Source organism: Mauremys mutica, chromosome 10, assembly GCF_020497125.1.
Source record: "Mauremys mutica isolate MM-2020 ecotype Southern chromosome 10, ASM2049712v1, whole genome shotgun sequence".
NCBI classification, from domain to species: domain Eukaryota; kingdom Metazoa; phylum Chordata; order Testudines; family Geoemydidae; genus Mauremys; species Mauremys mutica.
In genome coordinates, this window is record NC_059081.1 from 81,001,507 (window position 1) to 81,024,375 (window position 22,869).

Genomic DNA, 22,869 nt, shown 5'->3' on the forward strand with positions numbered 1-22,869 from the left:
ATGACAACGGAGCCTCCAACGGATGACATTTAAAAGGCTATCTTCCCAGACTCCCAGCAGCTCTGCCCATGATATCGCTCCAGTCAGTCTAGTCAAAGCAGCCCATCTAGCCTCTCCAATGTGATCAGCAAACCTGCCTTTGACATTTTCCTGGTGTTTCAACAGAAACTCACTCACACTAGAACTAGGTGAAATTTCAGCTGAAGATTTTTTCTGAAACAGCTGCAGATCCAGGGACACCACCACATTTTAGGAGTTCATGGTAACAGTGTTCATGTAGCCAGGTTGGTCCCAGAATATTGAAGAGACAAGGGAGCTGTTTTATTGGACCAATTTCTGTTGGTCGAGAGGACTAGGGTGACCAGATGTCCCCATTTTATAGGGACAGTCCCAATATTTGGGGCTTTATCTTATCTAGATGCCTGTTACCCTCCACCCCTGTTCCGATTTTTCACACTTGCTGTCTGGTCACCCTTGAGGGGACAAGCTTTTGAGCTTTACAGAGCTCTTCAGGGTCTGGGTAGGAAGCGGAGTATTTAGCTGTAACACTCCGGTTCCTTCCTCAGACCTGAAGAAGAGCTCTGTGTAGCATGAAAGTGTGTCCCTTCCCAACAGAGGTTGGTCCGAGATAAGATCTTATCTCACCCACCTTGTGAGTTCATGGTCGTTTCACTGAATTATTTAAAAAAAAACTGAAAAAAAAATCACGTTTCATTTTTTTTGTTTGAAATGACTTTCAAAAATTCCTTTAGTCTTATTTAAAAAAAAATTATTTTGAATGGTCAAAGTTAAAATAAATGTTTCATTCGACCCAGAATAAAATTTCTCTCGATGTAGAGTCAAAATCTTTGAAACATTTCATGTGGTGTTGGACTTACAATCAATTTGGTTTTGACTTTTCAAATTGCCAACAACAAAACCAAACCACCATTATTCACCCAGTTCTGCTACGTGCTCCCATCCTCAGAAGCAAAAACATTCATCTCAGTAGGCAACATTGGTGGAAAACATGGCCTTAGTTTTTATTGGAGATGTCAACACAGGGTCAGTTAAGTCTCTTTAGGAAGTTTTGCAAGCTTACAGACCCTGGTATGAGCTAGGGAGGCCATTGATGTTCATGGGACTGATCCCCATCTGTTAGATGTTGACTTCAACGGAGGCAAGGCCAATTTACATAAGCAAGGATCTGGCTCGGTGTCTTTACGTCAGAAATAGGCAGAAAGACACTTTTCTTCCTGTTCTAAAGAAGGGCCCCGACCTTTGCCAGGAGAGTGGGGATGGAGGCCCCAAGGGGTCTCCCACGCTGCCACACAAACCAGGCAGTCACAGTGCCTACACCAAGGAGTGTGGTGTCATTCGCCTACGTTACTTGGCACTCAGAGAAAGCTTCTGTCCCTCCCAGGGCTCTCTGGAGAGCTTTGGCTCTGTACTGCCCCCTTTACCTCAAGCCCGTGTATTTGTCAGACAATCTGGCCCTTAACAGATGGCTTCTGCCTGTCTACTGTGCACAGCCGCACATTTGAGCTGCTATAGCACTTTCAGACCAAGGATCTTCAAACATTTTGCAGACATTTGCTGGCTTTCACAGCACTCCAGGAAGGTGGATTTTAATTAGACCCATTTTCCATCTGGGCAAGCTGAGACAGAAAGGTCATACAAATCAGTGTCTGGGAGATTGCAGTATTTCTGTTACAGCAGCACCCAACAGGGGCCAGGCACTGTACAGCTGGATTAGAACTCAAGACTCCTAATTCCCACCCTGCCATCACATTTCCTCCAGCTAGACAGCTGCAAAACCAAAGCTTGCTAATGCCACCAATATTGATGGACTGAGCAAGAACCATTGTTCTCATTTTTCTTCCCCTCCCCATCTCCCAGCTGTTGGCAATGGAGTGTGAAATGCTGAGATTGTTTAGGCTTCTGGGACGAGCCGATTACGCTGGGAATTGTGTGTAAAGGGCTGGCCTTGAGCGGCCAGCTAATTGTAAATAGGATGATAAGTCAAACAGGTGTTAGGATGATAATTACCCTATGGGGTTACAGCTGTGGCTGTGTTAATGTTGTTAACCAATTAGCAACTGTCTGATTGCTTGCCATAATGGGATATAAGAGCATGCTGGAAATGAATAAAGAACTCTCTGCTTATGATCACATGGGTTGTCAGACTCTGTCCCTGCTCCTCTGCGATGCAACAAATGGTGACCCCGACGTGATTCGTATCGAATGAGGATAGTGTTGGTGGCCTGAACTGAAAAGAAGAAAAGGAGGCGCACCTGAGCTCAGTGTCGAGCGGCTAGGAGCCGCAGGGCGTCCGAAAAGAGGGACGCACCTGAGCTCAGTGTCGAGCGGCGGCTGCAGGGCGTCCGAAGAGAAGGGCGCACCTGAGTTCAGTGTCGAGCGGCTAGGAGCCGCAGGGCGTCCGAAAAGAGGGGCGCACCTGAGCTCAGTGTCGAGTGGCAAGCCGCAGGGCATCTGAAAAGGGAGGCACACACCAGCCCAGAGGTGAGCAGCTAACATGGGAACCGCTGCATCAGCGGAAGAAAGGACGGTGCATGAATATTTGATGCGCATCGCGGAGCGGCAGGGAGAGAAGCTCCCCTCTGATACGTTATCCCGTCTGCTGCGGTGGGGACGGAGAAGGGGACTTTCTGTTCAACCAAGTACAATTTTTGATAAAACTGTTTGGGAGCGGCTAGGCTCCGAGCTTTGGAAGTCGGTGGCTCGGGGCGATAAGGAGGCCTTCTCCCTGAGTCCAGTATGGAATAAGGCGAAGGAGATAGTGGAAACTCTCGCGGCCGAGGCAGGAGTGCAGGCGGCCCTTTCTGAGCTTTGCCGCCCAACGCCCGGAATGCCTTCTGTGTTGCCGGTTGGAGCCAGAGAGTTTTTCGGTGGTGAGGACACGGTGATACCTTTGGCTTCCGACCCCTTCCCCATGGATGATGTTGCCCCTGCTACGGCCCCACTACCCTCCAATGTGGCTATCGGCCCCGACATGATTGATCCTGCTACGGTCCCGTTACCCCCCGATACGCCCGAGCCTATGGAGACAGCCTTGCCGTATGCACCCCCTCCAAAGCCATGCCGTGTCCACGGGGCCTGGGGGTGCCACGATTGCGGGGGGACAGAGGAGGCTCGGGTGGAACGTGTGCCATCGAACCCATATCCCGATTTGACTAAGTTTACTCAGTTTACTCAGTCTGATGCCTTCTATAAGGAGATGGAGCGCCAGGGTCGACAGCTGCAGCATATATGTGACAAGTTGGACCAATTGGAAGGTTTCCCACCTGGATCATCGCGATTGCATCTTCACAAGTGCTTTCATTCGACTCGCCCCCCCGCCCCGCCTGGCCCCGGGGACCCTCCACCTGGAGACCCTCCGGATCCAGTACAGCGCTGGCATGGGGTTTTAAGAGAAGCCATCCTTGAAGGTTTAACACCCGAGGCCTTTCCGGTGATTACGCCAGACCCTCAACACCCTAATCATAGACGGTGGGCCCCTTTGGACTGGAAGTTGATCCGTGAGGCACAGAAATCGATCATGGCTTATGGACTAGATAATCCGTATGTACAGTCTATCATTGAACAGATATTTGCTGGCCAAGCAATGTGTCCGTACGATGCGATTAAGCTAGCTGACATGCTTCTTACACCTACACAGAAACTGTTGTGGAAGGATGATTGGGCTAAGAGAGTTGACTTGGCTCTTGTCCGCAATTTGGATTTACCGGATGGTGATCCTCGGCGCCTGGCCACTGCTGATATGTTTTTGGGAGCCGGTCGCTTTGTTGACCCGCACTTGCAAGCTCGCCTTGAGCCCCGGATCCTGCAGCAATCACAGGAACTAGCTTTGGCTGCCTTTAAAGCGGTGCCCCAGATGGGAAAGCCGGTCCCTCCCTATGCTAAAATTACACAAGGCCCATCGGAACCGTATTCCACCTTTTTGGATCGCCTTCGAGAGGCTATTGATAGATCTCCCAATCTGACGCCAGAAGCCAGAACTGCAGTTGGACTTGATCTTGCCACCCAGAATGCAAATCCCACTTGCCGCCGTATATTAGCCACCTTGCCCAAGACTGCGACCCTGATGGAAATGATCGAGGCATGTGGTAGGGCCGCTATGCTTGAGGAGACGGATAAGGCAGCAATTCATGCTAAGGCACAGGCCTCTGCACTGGCCGTGGCGTTACAACCCCTGCTCGGGGGACAGCGGGGGGCTAGAAGACCGACCCGGCCAGCCGGCCCCTGTTTTGGTTGCGGAAAACCCGGGCATTTCCGGCGGGACTGCCCTATGCAAAATGGGCAGCGGGCCTCTGATGTGTCACCTAAAGCTGCAACTGGCGCTTGCACACGATGTGATAAGTTTGGACATCCCGCCGCCGACTGTGGGGCGCGTTACACGAAGGATGGAACACCGCTGCCGGGAAACGGATCGCGGAGCGCCCCTCGGAGGAGCGCGACGACACAAGTGCCTCCACCCGCCAACCCGGCTGCCTGGAACACCTCACCGGAGCAACCCGTGGCAGTGCCGGAGTGGACTTGGCCACAGCGACAGATGTAGTTTTGGAGACTGACGAGGTTCAAGTTCTTCCTTCCAACATCGATGGTCCATTAGGATTTGGACTGAGTGCCCTTTTGATTGGCCGTTCGTCGACATCGAAACAAGGTATTTTTGTTTTGCCTGGCCTTATTGATGCCGACTATACGGGGAATATTGGGATAATGGTACGTGCCCTCTGTCCCCCTGTGACTATAACTGCTGGTACAACGTCTTGCTCAGTTAATACCTTTCAAGGGATGTGTGCCCCGATTGACCCCGATTGACCGCGGGTCTCGAGGGTTTGGATCCACTGGCCCTCCCCAAACTGCCTTTGCTATGGACATCACTTTGCGCAAGCCCACCCGAACTGCTCGGCTTCAGGGATCCGATGGGCAGCAAATCACTCAGGAAGCTTTTATTGGGGATGCAATGCAGAGTGGGGTAACTGAGGCACCTGGGACGACAGAGGTAGAAGATACTGTGTTTACCTTGGAATCAGAGCACACTGAAGCGGTTGCAGCTGAGGCCCCCATGCAGAATGATGTAGGAGATGCGCCATCTAACCTAGTATCAGAATGCCCAGGGGCAGTTGTAAATGGGGCCCCTCTACAGAGCGACATGTGTCCTCAAGAACTGCCTGTGTGTGGAAAGGGAGACGAAGAGGAGCCTATGGAAGCAAAACAAACATTTCTACTGACTGCGACAAGCTCAAATGACAATCAGCGAAAGGAAACCAAGTTTGAGCTAAGGACGGAAGTGGAAAAGGATTTGTTTGAATTTGGAAAATTGGAACTTGCAAACGGTGATAAATTTTATTCAGCTCCAGTGCAGCAAGAGAGTTTAGCTGTGCAGCTGGCAGATACTGGCTCACCCATTTTTAGTATTGGAAGCTCTGGGGCTCAAAAAACATTTGTGCCTGTTACAGCTGCAGCAATTGACGCACAAATCATTGCAGAAACTGTAACGCCTATGGAAACCTCGGCTGAAATTTTAAAGCCTTTAGAAGCAGTGCCTGAAATATTATTTCCTGAACTAGTCCACGATGTTACCACTGCTCATTCGGGATTTGAGGCTGCAAGCAGTAGCAGTGAAGCAATTGCAACTGTGTTAGTATCAGAGATGTCTGCTGCAGTGGTGGATGGAATGTCTGAAAGAGCCACAAGATGTACACAACCTGGGCCCCTGGAGGATAGTTGCTTGTTTGCTATGCCAGGATTCTTTCTGTTTGATCCTCCCTGAATGATTTATTAATTGGGATAAATTTTTACTTTGCCTGAATGTATAGGGTATTTGTGTGTTCTAAGTAATGATTGATTGCCCCCCCATTACTTGCCCCGGCTCTCTGGAGCTTGGTTACCTTTGTTTTTGAAGTTTGAGAACACTCAGCCGAAAGGTTTGTTGAGTATTCTCAAAGGGGGGAGTTGTAGGCATAAATTTAGGTAATTTGGGAGAATGGCTTTGAATTTATGTGACCCAAAATACCTTTATGTAAAGTGCTTTTGTTAGCCTTTTTAGATTTTTGTAAATTTTGTATTATGTACTGATTATTGGCAGTTGTATGATTGTTTGATATTTGATGTAGCCCCCACGGTGGGAAAGTACAGATAGTTGTTCACAGAAGATACCAGAAAGGTAGGGGCTAGTACGGTTTAGCAAGAGGAAATATGGATCGGGCCCAGGCAGGCACGCAATAGATAGAGAACTTGAAGAGGAAAAAAGGATCGGGCCCAGGCGGCGGGCAATAGACAACAAGCTTGGAATACTGGTTGATAACCTTGAGGGTGTAGTTGATAGAAAAGGTAATTAACTACTAGCGAGTAATGTTAGGCAGAGTACAAAGTTAACTCTGTGGTTGCTGGAGGGAATAGCAGTTGAATTTAGAAGTAAGTCAGGATGCAATTGTATTACTGTAAATGATTTTATTGATGATGTAATTTTCCTTTTTTTTTGCCTGATGGTACTAAGGGTATTTGTATATTGTATGTAATGATTGCTTGCCCAGTAGGGGTAGTTTTGTTTTGTTTTTTAGATATTAAGAAAATTGGTGTTAGCTGCATAGCATTTTATGTACCATGCATTTATTTACAGAGTTAAATTTATGTTGTGTTTTATGTTTTGTTTTGTGGTGTTTGTTTTTTTTTTTTTTTTCTGGCCAGAATTGTCTTTTGCGTTTTATGTGGTTTATGTTGTGTTTTTTCTAGGACCCCCCCTCCCTCAGTGTCAGTTTGATCGCCTGACATCTGAGGGATGATTTGGTAATAGAAGTTTGCCACAAGTTGGTGTGCTATTGAGTAGGGGGGAATCCTGTAGAATTTACACCATTTATTTGTTGTGCTTTGTTTTTGTTTGGTGTTGTTGGGGTTATGTTAAGAATTGCATGGTTATATAGGTTGGCTTTATAAAGTTTTAATTTTGGCTTGTGATAGATTGTGGTGTTATGTTGTTATAAGTTGGAAATGTTTTGCTAATGTTTTTATCCCTTTTTTCTTTCCCTCCTTTTTGATTTTGGGTGGAGGGGGGAAGTGTTGGCAATGGAGTGTGAAATGCTGAGATTGTTTAGGCTTCTGGGACGAGTCGATTACGCTGGGAATTGTGTGTAAAGGGCTGGCCTTGAGTGGCCAGCTAATTGTAAATAGGATGATAAGTCAAACAGGTGTTAGGATGATAATTACCCTATGGGGTTACAGCTGTGGCTGTGTTAATGTTGTTAACCAATTAGCAACTGTCTGATTGCTTGCCATAATGGGATATAAGAGCATGCTGGAAATGAATAAAGAACTCTCTGCTTATGATCACATGGGTTGTCAGACTCTGTCCATGCTCCTCTGCGATGCAACACCCAGCTACACCCTGCTGACGTGCATTGGTGTACTACCGGGCTGTTATTGGGTAAGACCAGTTCACCAGCCTGTTTGCTACATTGCTTTTGGTGGGGGAGGGGGTGTTTTAATTCTCTCTCTCTCATCCTCCCTCCCCCTGCAGCCCTTTCCAACCGAATCTCGACACCCATCTTTCACACAGATCACCGAGATGAAGGTTAACATTAATTAAGGTGCATGCTATGGCTTTCTCAAGGAGCTGTCCCATCTCTGTCGCTTCCAGGTTCTTTCTTCACCCAGCTGGTATGTTTAGAGACTGCCACGGTCAAACTTGTGATCTGGGACACTGCAGGACAGGAGAAGTACCATAGTGTTTGCCATCTTTATTAGAGGGGGGGGAATGCTGCCCTTCTTGTATTTGACATAGCCAGAAAGGTAAGAGCAGCGATGGCTTGTTCTCCTGCCTCTCTCCTCCAGAAGGGTTTGTCTTTATCTTTCTAAAATATCCCAACTGAATCTTGATCATGCAGCCACACCGCTGGTAGGCTGCAATAGTTCTAGTGTAGGGTCGCTTCCCAATACGTCTCCAGACATTTCAACCAAGACTGCTTTTTCCTGCACACATCACGTAAGGGCTACACATCATGGGCAGGTTTATCCTTCTCTTCTGGTAAAGATGGGTGAAGACATGCAAGGAACTGGTACAGACATTTCACTGACAGTGGACAATAAATGCTCACGTTTTCCCCCTCAAAGCCAAGATTTCTCTGTCTACCCCTGCCTCCCAGCCCAATCCAGTTCACCAGCCAAGTAGGTAATGAGGGAGCATCACTAAGTGCGCTTTGTTCCCCTACCCTCATGTAACCCCACACCTGGGTGTGGCGTCCTGTCCCATCTAGTGGCACCAACACCACTTAGAGCAGGGGTAGGCAACCTATGGCACGGGTGCCAAAAGCGGCACGCAAGCTCATTTTCAGTGGCACTCACACTGCCCGGGTCCTGGCCACCGGTCCAGGGGGCCCTGCATTTTAATTTAATTTTAAATGAAGCTTCTTAAACATTTTAAAAACCTTATTTACTTTACAGACAACAATAGTTTACTTTATATATTATAGACTTATAGAAAGAGACTTTCTAAAAACATTAAAAGGTATGACTGGCACGCAAAACCTTAACTTAGAGTGAATAAATGAAGGCTCGGCACAGCACTACTGAAAGGTTGCCAAGCCCTGACTTAGAGAGAGATAAAATGAGTTACACTAATGTCTGTTTCTGATGGACTGTTCCAGGGGGACATGTCGCATGATCTCCCACTACGTTATGAAGGTTTTTTCCTTTTACTGGTAATACGCAACACACAGGAACCGCAACACCGAGGGCCATATGTCTGTATTACTGCCATGGTAGTTACAGAAGGAGGAGACCATAGGCTGCTGACGAGTAACATCTCACAGTAACAGAGCTTTATTGAAGAGGTAGACCAAGCTACTAAGAATCCTTGCCCCATCACAAGAGAGCCCAATCACCTCAGCCCATCACCTGTAGGCTGGGTCTACGACCCACTGGGGATCCATGGTGGTTGGGTCATGTCTGATGGAGGAGAAGTCATCCTTGGCTTCGGGGAAGCAAGTATATTTAGAGCTGGTTCCATGCTGAGTAGTGCTCCTAGCATCACTATCTGTCAAGTGCATTACCCATTTGTTTCTACCATTTTTACCCCTCACCTGCCAATCTCCTTTGGGCCATGTGACAGCTGCTGAGTATCTGTTGGTTTAATGTCGGTGTGTGTGTGTGTCTCTCTCTCACCTTTCCAGGCAACTTTTGCGAGAGCAAAGCCATGGTTGAGGGAATTAGAGAAGGAATTTCTTCCCAATGAGCTCGTGATTGTTTTAGTCGGCAATAAGATAGATCTTGCTGCTCAGCGGGAATTCACCTTTGAGGTAAGTGCACTGCAGTAAGATATCAGCACTTGGCAGATTCTCTCTTTCAAAAACACCACGGCAGCGTGTTCCCCGAGTGCTGCACTTCAGGCTTTCACACTGAACAGTTTATAAGTAAATGTTTACGTGAACGCCATTCTCCTAGCAGTGAGCAATATAGCAAGGCCCCACTGGCTGCCAGCGATGTTAGAGGTCATAAATCCCATTTTGCCATCTGTTTCAGCTGCTAACTTTCTTGGATCTTAGAGACTTTTCTGAGCTTTGGTGGGTTGGTTCAGAGTGTGCATCGGTAGGTTTCCATGTCAGACAGAATGTTCCCAGATGTTGCTTCAAAACTTGCCATCGACGAGTCGATGAAGAGAAAAATACATAGCTGCTTTGAATTACATTAAAAAATTCAGCAGCCTCACTAGAAGCTGATGCTGCATCACTCACCACCAAGACAATGAATGAGAACTGCATGGGACAAAAGAAGCTCGAGGGTTTAACTCTCGGATCCGTGTCTGCACTCCTCTGTTCTTTCCTCTCACGTTGGCACCATGATCGTAGCCATGACCTCTCATGTCAGCTATCGCAATTCCTGTATCTTCCAGCTTTTTAAGAAGCACATTTGTCATACCAGCTCCTGGAGTATCATCAATGTCAATAAATTCTAGAAAATGCTCTCTGACAGTCACCATTGCAAGGACATTTTCACTAGGTTCTTCTCTTGTTACAAAATGCACCATTAAAGTCATTTATTGCATATGGCTGATGTTAGGTGTGCAGCCCAGAAGTCAACTGCTGCAAATGGACCATTTTGAGTACCACTACAAATTCTTTTTCCCCTCTCCTGCCGGTAAAGGCTCACCTTAACTGATCACTCTCATTAGAGTGTGTATGGTAACACCCATTGTTTCAGGTTCTCTGTGTATATATCGCTTCCCCTTGTATTTTCCACTGCATGCATCCGATGAAGTGGGCTGTAGCCCACGAAAGCTTATGCTCAAATCAATTTGTTAGTCTTTAAGGTGCCACAAGTCCTCCTGTTCTTTTTAGTAATATCTTGCTGACTTCAAATCTGCCACAATCTTCTGTTTGATTTTTGTTACCAGTAACTATATGATCTCATTTTGAAGGTTTTTCCAAGGTAGTGGTGTATGTACATTTCTTGAGTGGTGACTCTTCTTAGATGCTCCTGGAGTACAGCATCAAACTCAGCCATCAGCGCCACAGTTTTAAGGAAGTTTCCATTGTTTGGCCCAGACAGCTGATCTGAAGTGCTAGGTTTTGGGTAGGAAGCATTTTCAGAACATTTTGCCAGTACAGAGACTCTGATGCAATCTTCTCTTGATGCTGATCATCTAGGGTGGCCTTTAACCTTGGTCTCATCTCAAGCTCTTTCCACTTATGCAATGCTCTCTGGTGATTTGCTGCCTTCTCATGGCATGCCAGATTTCTTGCCAGATTTTTCCAGTCCTTTGTTTCTGTAGAACCCAATGTGGCTGGAACATTAGACTGGAAGAGTTTGCAACAAAAACAGTACGCAGCATTCTGGGTTTCTGAGTACATAAGCCGTGGCCTCTCCACTTTGTCACCATTGGGGATTTCACACCAGTAATATGTTGGATGGAAACTTCTATTTTCATTGTCTTTGGGGAACATGAAGTTTCACTTGCTGTGGCCCAGGCAGTACAAGGAAGTCCCTCAGGCTACTGCTCAAGTGGGTCCACAATCCTGGATCATCTAGACTTAAGGAACTAAACTCAGCAGCAGCTGTTTCTTGTGCCTCCACCACACTCTTCTCTGATCTAGGCTTTTCTTCAGGAATGTGCTTGGTTACATCCATTTGAGATGAGAGATATGGATGCTGCAGTAGCTGCCAGGTCACCTGCACTCTGACTAACTGGAAGATCAGGCATCTCCTCACCACTCACATCCTCACTGGGCCGGAAGGCTCACGGTGAACATTTGTGTCTATGTATCTCAGGAGAGCTCCTTCCTGCTTAGATAGAAAAGCTTCCTTTGCTTTCTTTCTTTTTCTGAATGCTGCCCCAGAGGGGCGTTTTCTTCTTTCACTCATGACTGCTGTTCTGTGCCAGCTAGAGTGGCTCTCAACACTCAATGGAAGGGGACAAATAAGCAGGCTGGTAGCAGGGCCTGAGTGAGGGAAGATATCAGCGTCTTAAGGGCCTAACTGGCTCCTATTATGTCAGGTGACTGCCTGTTCTCCTCAAGCGGGTTCAGGGAAGCAGCAGGAAACAGGAAGCTCCCTAAGAAGCTGGTGTGAATCAGTCCAGGCTCCTGGGGGTGCTGGAGAGGTACATAAGAGGCGCCTCCTCCTCTCTCTCCCTGCAGCTCCTGCTGCTTTCTGTCATTCCCTCTCACCTTTTCTCCTGCCTCCTGTTATGTCTCTTGTGCCCTCCTTCCTCCAGCACAGCCCTCCACCAGCTCTGTGCATCTAGAGCAGGGAGAATACATATGCTCCAGCAGCAGACACATTTTCTACACTCTGGGTCCTAGTGGTGCCCGCCCACAGTCTGGCACCTGAGGCTGCCACCTCAGTTTGCCTCATGGTAAGGCCAGCCCTGGGAATGAATATCTGTGATTTCAGCTACAGAGTTGTTCCAAACATTTCATAGTGACGGTGCAATGTGGTGTTAAATTTCAAATGACATATTCCACATCACCTTTTAAATAAGTATCACTCACCACACCGGTGAGTGTGTCATGCCCGACAAGAGTCGCTGACACAGAGTAACAAACCACTAGTGGGCCTCTGTGTCAAACATGGGTAGGTCTTCAGTGCCGTTAACCCCCCACCCATCCACACACAAACCCACCCACTTTGCAGGGAGAGTGCAGAATAAACGATTCCAGTGCTGATAGGCCTCCAGTGTCTTCCCACAATTCCCCTGGTGCGCCCAGAAGGAGAGTGCGTGGAGTTCTCCCACAATCCCCTGGGAAGGAATTAGAGTGGTTCAGTGTACTGCAGCAGACAGAACCACGGGCTGTGCCTCCAGAAGCCAGAGCAACACGAACGGGAGTGCGCAGCACCAGTGGGGACACAATTTGGGAGGGAGTTGCCATGTGGCTGCTGCCAGCCAGGCTAGGCCAACTTGGGTGCCAGTCACCTGAGTTAGCTGCTTTGAAGACATAGAAGGGTGAAATACAGCTATAGCCGCAGGCTGTGTGTCAGCTGGACACGTGACAATAGCACGTGCCCTTGCCTAGCACCATTTGATCATGCAGACAAAGGTTGTTGTGATGCCTCTTCTCCAGGGCTCTGGTGGGGGTTAGAACTGGCTGGAAAACAAGACTTCCATTGTGTGAGAAATAGAGGCACCAGGCAGAGCAGGGATTCAAACCTGGGCCTCCCACACCCCACAGGAGCGCGCTACGCACAGAGCTGTGGCTAGTCTGGGCTGGGGGGAGGGGGAGAAATGGGTTCTCACCCCAACGCCAGAATGGGCTTGAAGAACGTTCTTGAGGAAAGTTGTGGAAACGTGCGTGTTTGGCTTAACAACACGTTTCTGCTTTGCCACCCCAGCATTTTCCAATAGAAACACGTTGGCAAAGAATCCCTGACCAGCTCTAGCGGAGAGAGGAGTAGGGTGAGCAGGGGGCAGGGAGGCTGGGCGCAGTAGCCTTATCTGCCAACTTCCTGACTTGTGGGCTTTAAATCTCAGCCCAGGAGAGCCTGTTAGTGCATCTAGGGTTGCAGTTGTGCCCCTGCTTTGACCCGGTGGTATTAATGTGTTAACTCCTTTCTCCTCACCCCCCCCCACACACTTTGGACAAGATCTCGCTCTGAATATCCAAACCAAGCCGTCTGCAAGGCTAGTGCATCCAAACCCGGTGAGCCAGGGAGTTTGAACAGGGTCCAGTCAGAGAGCGGCTGCAATGCCTTGAGCTGTGCAAGAGAGAAAACAAGCGTTGCCTAAACAGTTTGGCTGCAACCGTGTGCCTGGAACAGAAGGAGCGTGAGCTGGGGAAATAGGAAGCTTTAGGCTTCGCAGCAGAATCTGCTGGAATCCAACGGTGGCTCTATCACCGGACACGCTGCTCTTCAGAAAGGTGGGGAACTAAAGTCAGTGTAAACTAAGAGCTTGTCTGCACGAGTGGGGGTGCAAGGTCTAGGGTGCACTTGTGTGTTGTGCACTAACTGGCCCATAAGGACCTGCTGGCACGCACAGAGAGTTCCCTAGTGTGCGTCACTGCAGCACGCACAGGCCTGTTAGTGCACAACACACTGGAATGTGTCCCACTCCAGTGCAGACTAATGCACCATGCAGATGAGTTCTGAGCCTTAAGGCTCCTTGTACATCATTAGTCTGACAGTGCAAGCGCTGGAGCTAACGACGGGGGTACGAGGCCCTAAGGCAGTTTGCAGCATCCGGCTTGGAGATTTGTCCCAGAGCCACCATGCAAATAGCTGGAGATTTCTGCATGTTCCTCTTCCTACTTCTCAGCCACTAGTCAGGAGAACCGCAACTTGCCCTGCTACACTAGTGTTTGTGTCCATTCCGAGCTCGCTTCTCCAGGTTGGCACCCTGCAGCCCTGTCCACACTGGGCAGGGCCCTGTCACGCCTGCGGTGTCTAATCACACAGGGAGGAGCTGTGCCTCCCTGCCAGGCCTAAGGACAAGAGCCAATACCTTGTAAATGGAGCCCTTATTTCCACCACTTTCCAGGACATTTCCCAAGCTGGATGTGATTACCGTGCAGAACACACCTACGTCTACTTTGAAATAACCCTGTTTTTGTACCTTCCCCACCCAACTAGGAGGCGGAGGAGTTTGCAAAGAGTGAAAGCTTAACCTACATGGAAACGTCGGCAAAATCCAACCACCAAGTGACCGAGGTGCTTGTGGCCATAGGTCAGTTCCAAGTGAGAAGCCGCTGGACAGGTAACAGCACTGGAGAGGTCTGTGCCAGCTCTTTGCCTTGTGAGCGATAGCACTGCACCGCTTGTCTCCTCCCAGTTGCTCAGGGGCAATTAGGGTTGAGTCACTTGACCTGAAGAGGTCCAGGAACTGGAAAGTCTTTACTGTGACTGCAGCAGTGCCTTGCCTCTAGGCCTCGACAAGAGGTGACGGGTACACTCTGGCCTGTCAAGCCTCACAGCTGCCAAGAGCGAGCGAGACAGACCCAGAGCAGTGGCTTCCCCATTGCAAACACAGACAGGCTGCCCCCCTGCTGCCCCCCCCCCAACTTCTGAGACAAGCAAACTTCTGGAGTGGTTCTGCCTTTGCCGCCGGGGTGAGGGTGGAACCTGCTGAGCGCTGAATGGGGAGGAGGTTCACCCCCCCTTTGGAACACCAGTCACTGGCCCTAGCAATGGGGAAGTGGGAATTTCTCCCCACTGCCCAGATTCCTCACTGTTACTCCCAGAGGATCTCTTCTCTCCGAGACCCATTCCCCTTGGCCCCAGTTATGATCCCCAGACAAACCAAGCCATGTTGCCTTCATCCCTCAGGCCAGAGATCAGAGGCCTCACCCAGGCTGCAAAACAAGATCCTTGCATCCTTCTTCCTTAGGGGGTAGAATAAAGCCCTCGAACCAGCTAGGACAGTGGCTCTCAACCTTTCCAGATTACTGTCCCCCTTTCAGGAGCCTGATTTGTCTTGCGTACCCCAAGTTTCACCTCGCTTAAAAACTACTTGCTTGCAAAATCAAATCTACAGCTGTGTCGCAGCACACGACTACTAAAAACTGCATACTTTCTCTTTTACCATCATTAATTAGAATATAAATATTGTACTTACATTTCAGTGTATAGTGCACAGAGCAGCATAAACAAGTCATTGTCTGTATAAAATTCGAGTTTGTACTGACTTAGCTACTGCTCTTTAATGTGGCCTGTTGGAAACCTAGGCAAATATCTAGATGAGCTGATGTTCCCCCTGGAAGAGCTCTGCATATCCCTGGTTGAGAACCACGGTGCTAGGCAACAGAGCCAGAGGCTCAGCTAGACTGAGTCAGCCTCGCTCCACTGGACTGGCCCAGAGAGTCTTTGAGGTTTCTTCTTTCTTCAGAGGACAGACACATCCAGCCCCCTCCCAAGAACCAGTTATGCCCAGAGACAATCCCGAGTGGTCAGTCCTCCCTTCACACGAACGCCGACTACTGCCAAGCCCCCAACGACGCTGGTTTCATGGGAGGCTAACCAGAACCAGCAGTTTGCAGACACTTCTGGCGAGTCGTTTCTTCCCCACATGCAGGCCTGGAACCCTGGGGCTCTGTCCCACCCATCCCACTTCACCTCCTGGGCCTCCGATATGTAGCTTACCCCACAGATGTTAGCCAGCTGACCCTGTATTGCCATATGGGGATTCAAACGTGGGGTATGCCTCCCCCTTGACCCTGCACTAGTGCACAAATGGCAAACCGCTGCCATTACCTTGGCAGTCCGTGAGACGGCACTAGAGTCTTCTCATGTTTGTTCCTATTAATGAAACTGCTTGGAGAAAGTTCTAGAATAATAGGACACAAAGGCAGCAACAGATTCCACCTACAGTATATCATGAACCAATAATAAGCATTTACTACCCCATAGATATTCTTGGTCCTTAAGAATGCTAGCAGTTTGAGAGTGACAATTCAGGAGACACCTAGCACCCATCTTATGCCAGTTTCAAGTTAGGGTCTCCTACTTCTACTTCCTTTTTAAAAGAATGTCACTAAAGCTTATAGAGATGTGATTTGCACATCATCATCACCATTCTATCTGATAATGGGATTTCCTGCAGACAACTTGGTGCAATACAACATTTGCTGTCCTGAGATGTTTTTAGGGGGATGTCCATGATGCAGGAGCGGTGGAATCTGTAGATGTTCTAGGGTGGGGAATGAAGAGGTGTATGGGAGAGTCCTGAGGGAGGGACCATTTTCCAGAAAGAACAAAGGAGCATGAGGAAAATTGTGGATGGAAGTTTGTTAAATAGTAAGTGCAGGAGTCCTAGGCCAAGAAACATATGGGTCTCAAGGTAAAAAAATAGGAAGTTAATAAAGTTAAAACGTAAACTTAACTTAAATCAACATTATAAATAAGAACATACCGGGTCAGACCAAAGGTCCATCTAGTCCAGTATCCAGTCTTCTGACAGTGGCCACTGCCAGGTGTCCCAGAGGGAATGAACAGAACAGGTAATCATCAAGTGATCCATCCCCTGTTGCTCATATTTAGATATTTTAAATCTTAATAAATTTAGAGGGGCAGATCCCCAGGCCTAGCCAAATAGCACATGAGGGATGGAGAAAATGGCTCCTAAGGTTCCTTTTCCTCTCTCTCTTGCTTGTTGTGGGTCAGTCCTTGGCATAAATTGAAAGAGCCCTGGGGCTGCTCTAAGTTTCACCCCCAGGAACCATTCTGCTGGTTGGGGATCGGGCCACACCCCAGCCCACTGCTGATGGGAGGGGGACACAGCAGGGGAACCGCTAGCTGCTCCATTAGCGGATGGAAAGTTGCCCTAACAAAGTCAAAGGAGGGTCCGAGTATGTAGCACAAAATGTTACAATAGCTCAGCAGAGAAGGACCGAGAATTTCTTATTCTGAGTTTCTTCACAGCTCCCGAGTTATTGAAATAGGAACAACAGAAGGAACCAGCCCCTCAGCCTCAGCCCTGGAAGAAGTCACGCGTGGACCTGCGAGAGCCAAGCAATCAGACTAAGAAGTGTTGCATGAACTAAAGGAAATGGCAGACTGACCTAAGGTTACCATCAAGTGTGTTTTTATTTTGCGGGCGGGGGGGGGAGGAGGTAAGGGAGGCTGGCCCTATGTATTGTGTGCAGGCTGCATGGTTCTAGGGGGCAGCTGGTGAGTCAGACCGTGATTATTGCTCTTATTTTTCATTATTGTCAGTGTTCGATTGAAGAATTGTTCGAGAGGAGATATTGCCGAATGCAAGGAACCTGAAAAGCGCTGCAAGTCTCCTATCGCTTGTGTTTGCTCAGTGTTATCATTATACAATACAGTGCAAAGTAGCTTCACAAATAAAAACAGCAAAAAGGAGGAGTAGTCTCTCTCTCCTCCCCGCCCCCCTTCACCTTTGCAAATTCTATAAAACTTTTACAGAGGCTGTTAACATTAAGGTCACCCAATCATTAAATGCAAGACATGGAATAGCCAGAACATGCAGCTCAAGTTTAATATTGCCTTAAGAACTCATGATTTTGTCATGAGTCTTGTGATTTTTGGGGCGTTTGTTAAAGCTTCAGCTGCTGGAGTCAAATGATCACTTGGGAATCTTTAAACAAACAACAAATCCAAAACTAACATTTTCTGGCCCTCCTGGTTGTGGAAAAAACTGAGAACATGAAACAAGCACACCCTGAAGGTCCAGAAACCAGATTGTAAATAAGGAGACTCTGAACATTGTTTAAAAGTCTCATGAATTTCTGGGAGAAGATGGGGGCTGATTTCTCATTTGAGTACCTGGGATTGGCAACACTTCAATAGTATAGATTTAAAGAAATAAACCAGGGCCTGATTCTCCTCAAACTTACACACTTGCAACACTAAAGCGAATGGCGTTAACTTACATTGGTGTAAATAAGAGAATCAGACCTTCTCACTTAGGCCACGTCCACACTAGAAACTCCAGCTGGCACAGTGGTGCTGCATCTACACAAAAAGGGTTTGCCAGGATGCTACCCAAGCCCAGCAAACTTTTTCTGTTGCAGACTACGCAAAAAAATCAAATTTTGTCTTGTGCTTGTCAGGTAACCAGTTTACTAACATATCTAACCTTGTTAATTTCAGCACACTTAGTTGTGAACTGATCACCGATGCCTCAATGCTAAGGGCATGTCAAGATTCAAAGATCATCTACTTGTGAATTCAGCAAAGAGTCCTGTGGCACCTTATAGACTAACCGACATATTGGAGCATGAGCTTTCCTCGGTGAATACCCACTTTGTCGGATGCGTGTGTATTCACCCACAAAGCTCATGCTCCAATACGTCTCTTAGTCTATAAGGTGCCATAGGACTCTTTGCCGCTTTTACAGATCCAGACTAACACGGCTCCCCCTCTGATACTTGGGAATTGTCCCTCTGAAGAGAGGCAGTAGTTTTAATGGTGTGTGGCGGGAGGGAGTTGATTCTCTTACATCCGAGGAGCACAAAACAGCTGAAGGGACTTTGCTCAGGTTTACTGAATTTTTTACCTAAGCTCCAGTGGAGACCAAGCATGGAAAGCTTGATCTGAAAAGGCACAGGATCATGAGCTTGTGAAAACGGACTAACTGAAGCCATTGTACCACCTGAGCTACAGTATTTACACTGCAGCCAACGTTGCAAGATAAAGCCAGGGTGAGATGTACCGTTGATAGGAGCACTGCACATGCAGCGAGAAAACACCCCTGGAAGGGGTCACAGCTGAGGGTCTACAGGGCATTTGCTATAACCAGTGCTCAAGACTCAGTGAATTGGTTCAATAACACCACATTTGGGAAGTGCAGGGGCTCATTTCACTGCAGCTGTAGCAGCCACCAGCCAGTCTCTGCTATTTCAGGAGGGTGAAGTCATCCTCCTGTACACATGTGCTTACAGCACGTCACATGATCTCACCGCTAAACTCCTGCTGTTGCTTATACACATCATCCCACCCCAGACAGACCCAGCCCGGGGGAACCGTTACAGAGTTCCATGGCTGAAGTATGCCACATTGACTCAGCTGGGGCTGAACCTAGCAACTTTGCTTGCACTGTGGCGGATGCACCGCAATTAGTTACTGACAAACGGCCACACTCCTACACTGAGGTGCTGCATCTTGCAGCTGGTTTTGAGCTTCATTGCTTTGCAAAGGTGTCAATTGTATACAAGCTTCTCCTCTAGACAGACAGTACGGAAAACTTCCCAGCTTGCTTCCCTATGGCAGGGTATAGGGAATTCAGAGGCCATCACTGGCTTCTGTTGAGATACAGCAAGGGGGGCCACCTTGCTATTAGCATCAGACATCAACTCAAGTATTACAGACAAGTGCACTTAGCACCACATGGAGAAAGAGGAACCTCCCATCACCTGTGTTGAGGCCAGGACAGCTCCTAGCAGTGTGCAGGCTTGGTCCTGGATGTGTCACACAGGCATGTCAGGCGCCCCCATCCCCGTAGTGTATTTTCCCAAGGAGCCAGGGTGGATCTGTTTTGATGGTGGGCTAAGCATGCTTCTCTCTTCCCCTCCTGCTTGGGTGGCATATTAGCCCCCCCTTGCAGTGGGTTTTGTTGTAAAGACACATTTAGAGGCATGGGGCAGTTCACACCTCTCAGGATGGTTGTTTCTGGCCATCTGCTGGCTCAAGCCAGGTCTACACTACAGCCTTCTGCCAGCATGGCTGGATCGGGGGGGTGACCCCTGTGTAACACACCTGTGCCTGCACCAAGCCTGGAGTGCCGATACACAGCAGAACTGCACTTCTACTGGGACAGCTTGTTTCCCCTGCGGCGGTGGGGAGAGTCTGGAATAATCCATGGGGGCAAAGCCTTTCAAGGGCAGGCCAGACCCCAGGCAGATATCGCCACATTGGTTAGTCTCAGTTCACATTTTCCACCCACTCCCCTGCGGCCAGGAGGGTCAGAAGTGGGACCCCAGGAGCTGAAGCCTTAGGCCTGGGTCTATAGTTTGTCTATGCACTGATCTGGCTCTGGGAAGTGAATCAGCCCTGCCTCCAGCACAGATCTGTCAGGCACAATCCATCACCCACATCCCAGGCAGCTCAAAACCAAAAGGGAAGGGAGAGGCTTATCTGAAAGGGTCCTCAGGAGACAGGCCACCCTCCAGCAGGAGCAGATCACTGGCTGGGCTCTGGGTCACTCAGAGGATCCAGGGGTTTGTCTAAGAGGAGGAACTCCTAGGCTGCTGCCTCTTCCTGCTTAAATACCTGCCCTGCTACGCCCAGCTGGAAGCTGGCTGCCTCTAATTGGCAGGCTGAGCGGGGCCTCTGGGGCCTGGCTCCCTTTGCAGAACATTAACCCTTTTCCTCTCTGATTGAGCGTGGGACACATTCACCCCAGCGCTGACACACTCCAGAAGCCTTCTCAGCCCCTGGGCGGTCGTTCCATTTGCTTCCTGACCAGCAGCCTCACTGTGCGCAAGGCTTGTGTCACTTTTGGAGGCGGAGAATTTCCCCCTCCCCCGTCAGTGCAGTGACTCCTGAGTTACCCTGGGGGGAGAAAGGGGAATCGGGGCCCCTAATTATGGGGTAGTTGCTGCTTTCCCCGGCAGCGGCTGTTCATGCTGCAGGAGCTCAGGGCTGGGCTTTCTCCCTGGGCTTCTGTTTCCCCACAGGCTGCACGGTGGGGCTCTCCATGGTCAGGAGAAGCAGAGGCCTGTGGACAGCTCTCAGCACCCAAGTTGCTCCCCCAGAGGCCAGAGCAGCCTCCTGCCTCCTCCTGTGCTGCGGGCCCAGCAGCCCCCTTCCTCGCCCGCTCCAGCCCTCTCTGCCCCGGAGCCGCCTGAGAGCGCAGCCAGGGGAAGCGCCGGCCGGCTGGGGGGCAGCTCGTGTTCCTTCCCGCCCGGGGAACGTTCTGTGCCTGCTGAGAGCCCCTTCCCCCACTCGCCAGGGGTCCCGCACGCTGTCTCCTGCCACAGCCCCGCAAGCCAGGCTCTGCAAAGGGGCTGCCTGCCGCCCAAGCTGGTGCCTGCTGCCGCGGGAGCCGCCACTTCAGGGCTGGGTAACAGGCTGCCACTACCCCCCTGCCCGCAGTAACCAGGCTGTTAGTGTCCGGTCACTACGTCTGACCGAACACGCCAGGTTCCCTTTTCAGCTGGACTTTCCGGTCAGAAACCGGACACCCGGCAACCCTCATTTCTGATTCTGTGCTAGCGGCTGCGTATTGCTCCCACTGCCAAACGTGGTGCGAGACTCGTATCCCCCTTTTCCAGAGGCGCTTGCAGCCCCACTCAAGCCAATGGCGCTAGGCCGAGTTTCACCCGCAGCGGATCTGGCCTACTCCGCAGTGTTTCTCAAGTACCGTAGCGCAGCCTGGCACTCCGGGCTGGCTGCCGGTGGGCCGCGGACAGCAGGATAGCAGCGGGGAGCTCAGCCCAGCCAGCTCAGTGCGGGGCAGCAGGCGCAGTGTTTAAAAGGAGAGCAGGGACATTGGACATGGCAGTTTGGAGGAAGGGGGAAGTCAGGCCTACGTGGATTCAGCAGAGGGTGACCAGATGTCCCGATTTTATAGGGACAGTCCCGATATTTGGGGCTTTTTCTTATATAGGCTCCTATTACCCCCCACCCCCATCCCAATTGTTCACACTTGCTGTCTGGTCACCCTAAGTCAGCATCTTTAGACTTTTAAGCCAGAAGAGACCATTAGATCATCTGGTCTGACCTGACTAATAGGCAAATCTCATGCAGAGCGGCAGGGGTGGCCCGCAGTGAGTGACTAACAGAGCTGGGAATTAGAGACGCCAGCTCAGGCCTCAGCAGAGCAGTAAGAGTTTCTTGTCCTAGGAGGTGGGTGGAACTGCACAGATGCACAATGGCAAGATGGCTGCCATCTGGACTGCTGCAGAGCCAGCTGTTGTTAGGCCTGAATAAAGATGTAGCACAAAACCAGTTATGCCAACCTGACTGAAGTCAGGCTAACAGAGGTTTCTGGGTGAAGGGAAGAGAAAAAAAACCAAGTTGACTGAGAAAAAATAGTTAACATGCTCAGTTTAAAGATGAGACACTGACTCTGTTCAAGGACACTGCTCACAGCTAAGACTTGGCTAACACCCAAAAAGGAAAAAGGGGGGGACTTAAATTTGCCCACGCAGCTATAAGATCTGCCAAGCACTAATAAAATGTGTTAGGTTTTTTTACAGGTAAAGAAGCACTTCCCGATGACCCTAGCAGCCCTGCCACTTCTTGAAACCAGGAGACTGAATCAATGTGAAGGTCCACCAGCGAAACACTGCTTTGGCTCCATGCTGGAAAGGCCCTTATTGAGTCCTGCTGACTACCGACACCGCTGTGAAGTGCCAAAGACTGACTGCCTGGACCCAGGATTCTCACTGCAAAACGACCCCTCCACCTCAGAAGAATTCTCCTACTGATGATTAGCCTATTTCTTTTTCTAGTTTTACTGTGTCTTCTGGACAGCAGGAAAAAAGGACAAGGTGACATGCTGGTTAAACCTCTCCCTTGTCCACGGACAAATCTCCTGTGCCTTTGAATTTTTCTAAAAGAAGCAAAACCATTACAGGGTGATGTACTTGTAATCTTTCCCCTGTAGAATGCTGAACTACAACTGTTTCGGGAAAGAAGGAGAAACACTCACTCCACTGACATTGCTAAAGTCCAGGAATTCCTGACCAAAAAGGACATTAAGAACTGACCCCGGTGAAGAAACAAAGAATTATACACTGGCAGAGAAATTTGTGGGACCCATGCTTGGGAATGTGGTATTGATTGGATTTTGGGGTTTATTCTACAGGCTGCGCCCTGTGTTTTGGATAAATCCTTCAGCATGTATTGCCCTCCCTCATTGCATTTTAAATAACATTGTCCTTATCCAGTTTTCAGATCGCTTTTACATACCCAGATTGCTCACAGGGGGCTGCCATTAGATTAGTATAACAGAGAGCCTGGGCTATTTCCTCTGGA

At 49.2% G+C, this 22,869-nt stretch overlaps 1 protein-coding gene across 3 annotated transcripts; it reads left to right on the plus strand.

The window, feature by feature from the left end:
- The first annotated feature begins 8,715 nt into the window (after positions 1-8,715).
- Positions 8,716-16,992, plus strand: LOC123378474 (ras-related protein Rab-17-like). 3 transcript variants are annotated; one of them, XM_045032309.1, is made up of 3 exons: positions 8,716-9,296; positions 14,062-14,185; positions 16,846-16,992. In XM_045032309.1, exons 1-3 carry the CDS (start codon positions 9,132-9,134, stop codon positions 16,863-16,865), a joined length of 309 nt encoding a protein of 102 aa, XP_044888244.1. In that variant the 5' UTR covers positions 8,716-9,131; the 3' UTR covers positions 16,866-16,992. The 3 variants fall into 3 exon arrangements, 1 of the variants encoding a protein (XP_044888244.1); XR_006582632.1 differs by having other exon boundaries at positions 14,062-14,155; XR_006582633.1 differs by lacking the exon at positions 14,062-14,185.
- Positions 16,993-22,869: the final 5,877 nt, after the last annotated feature.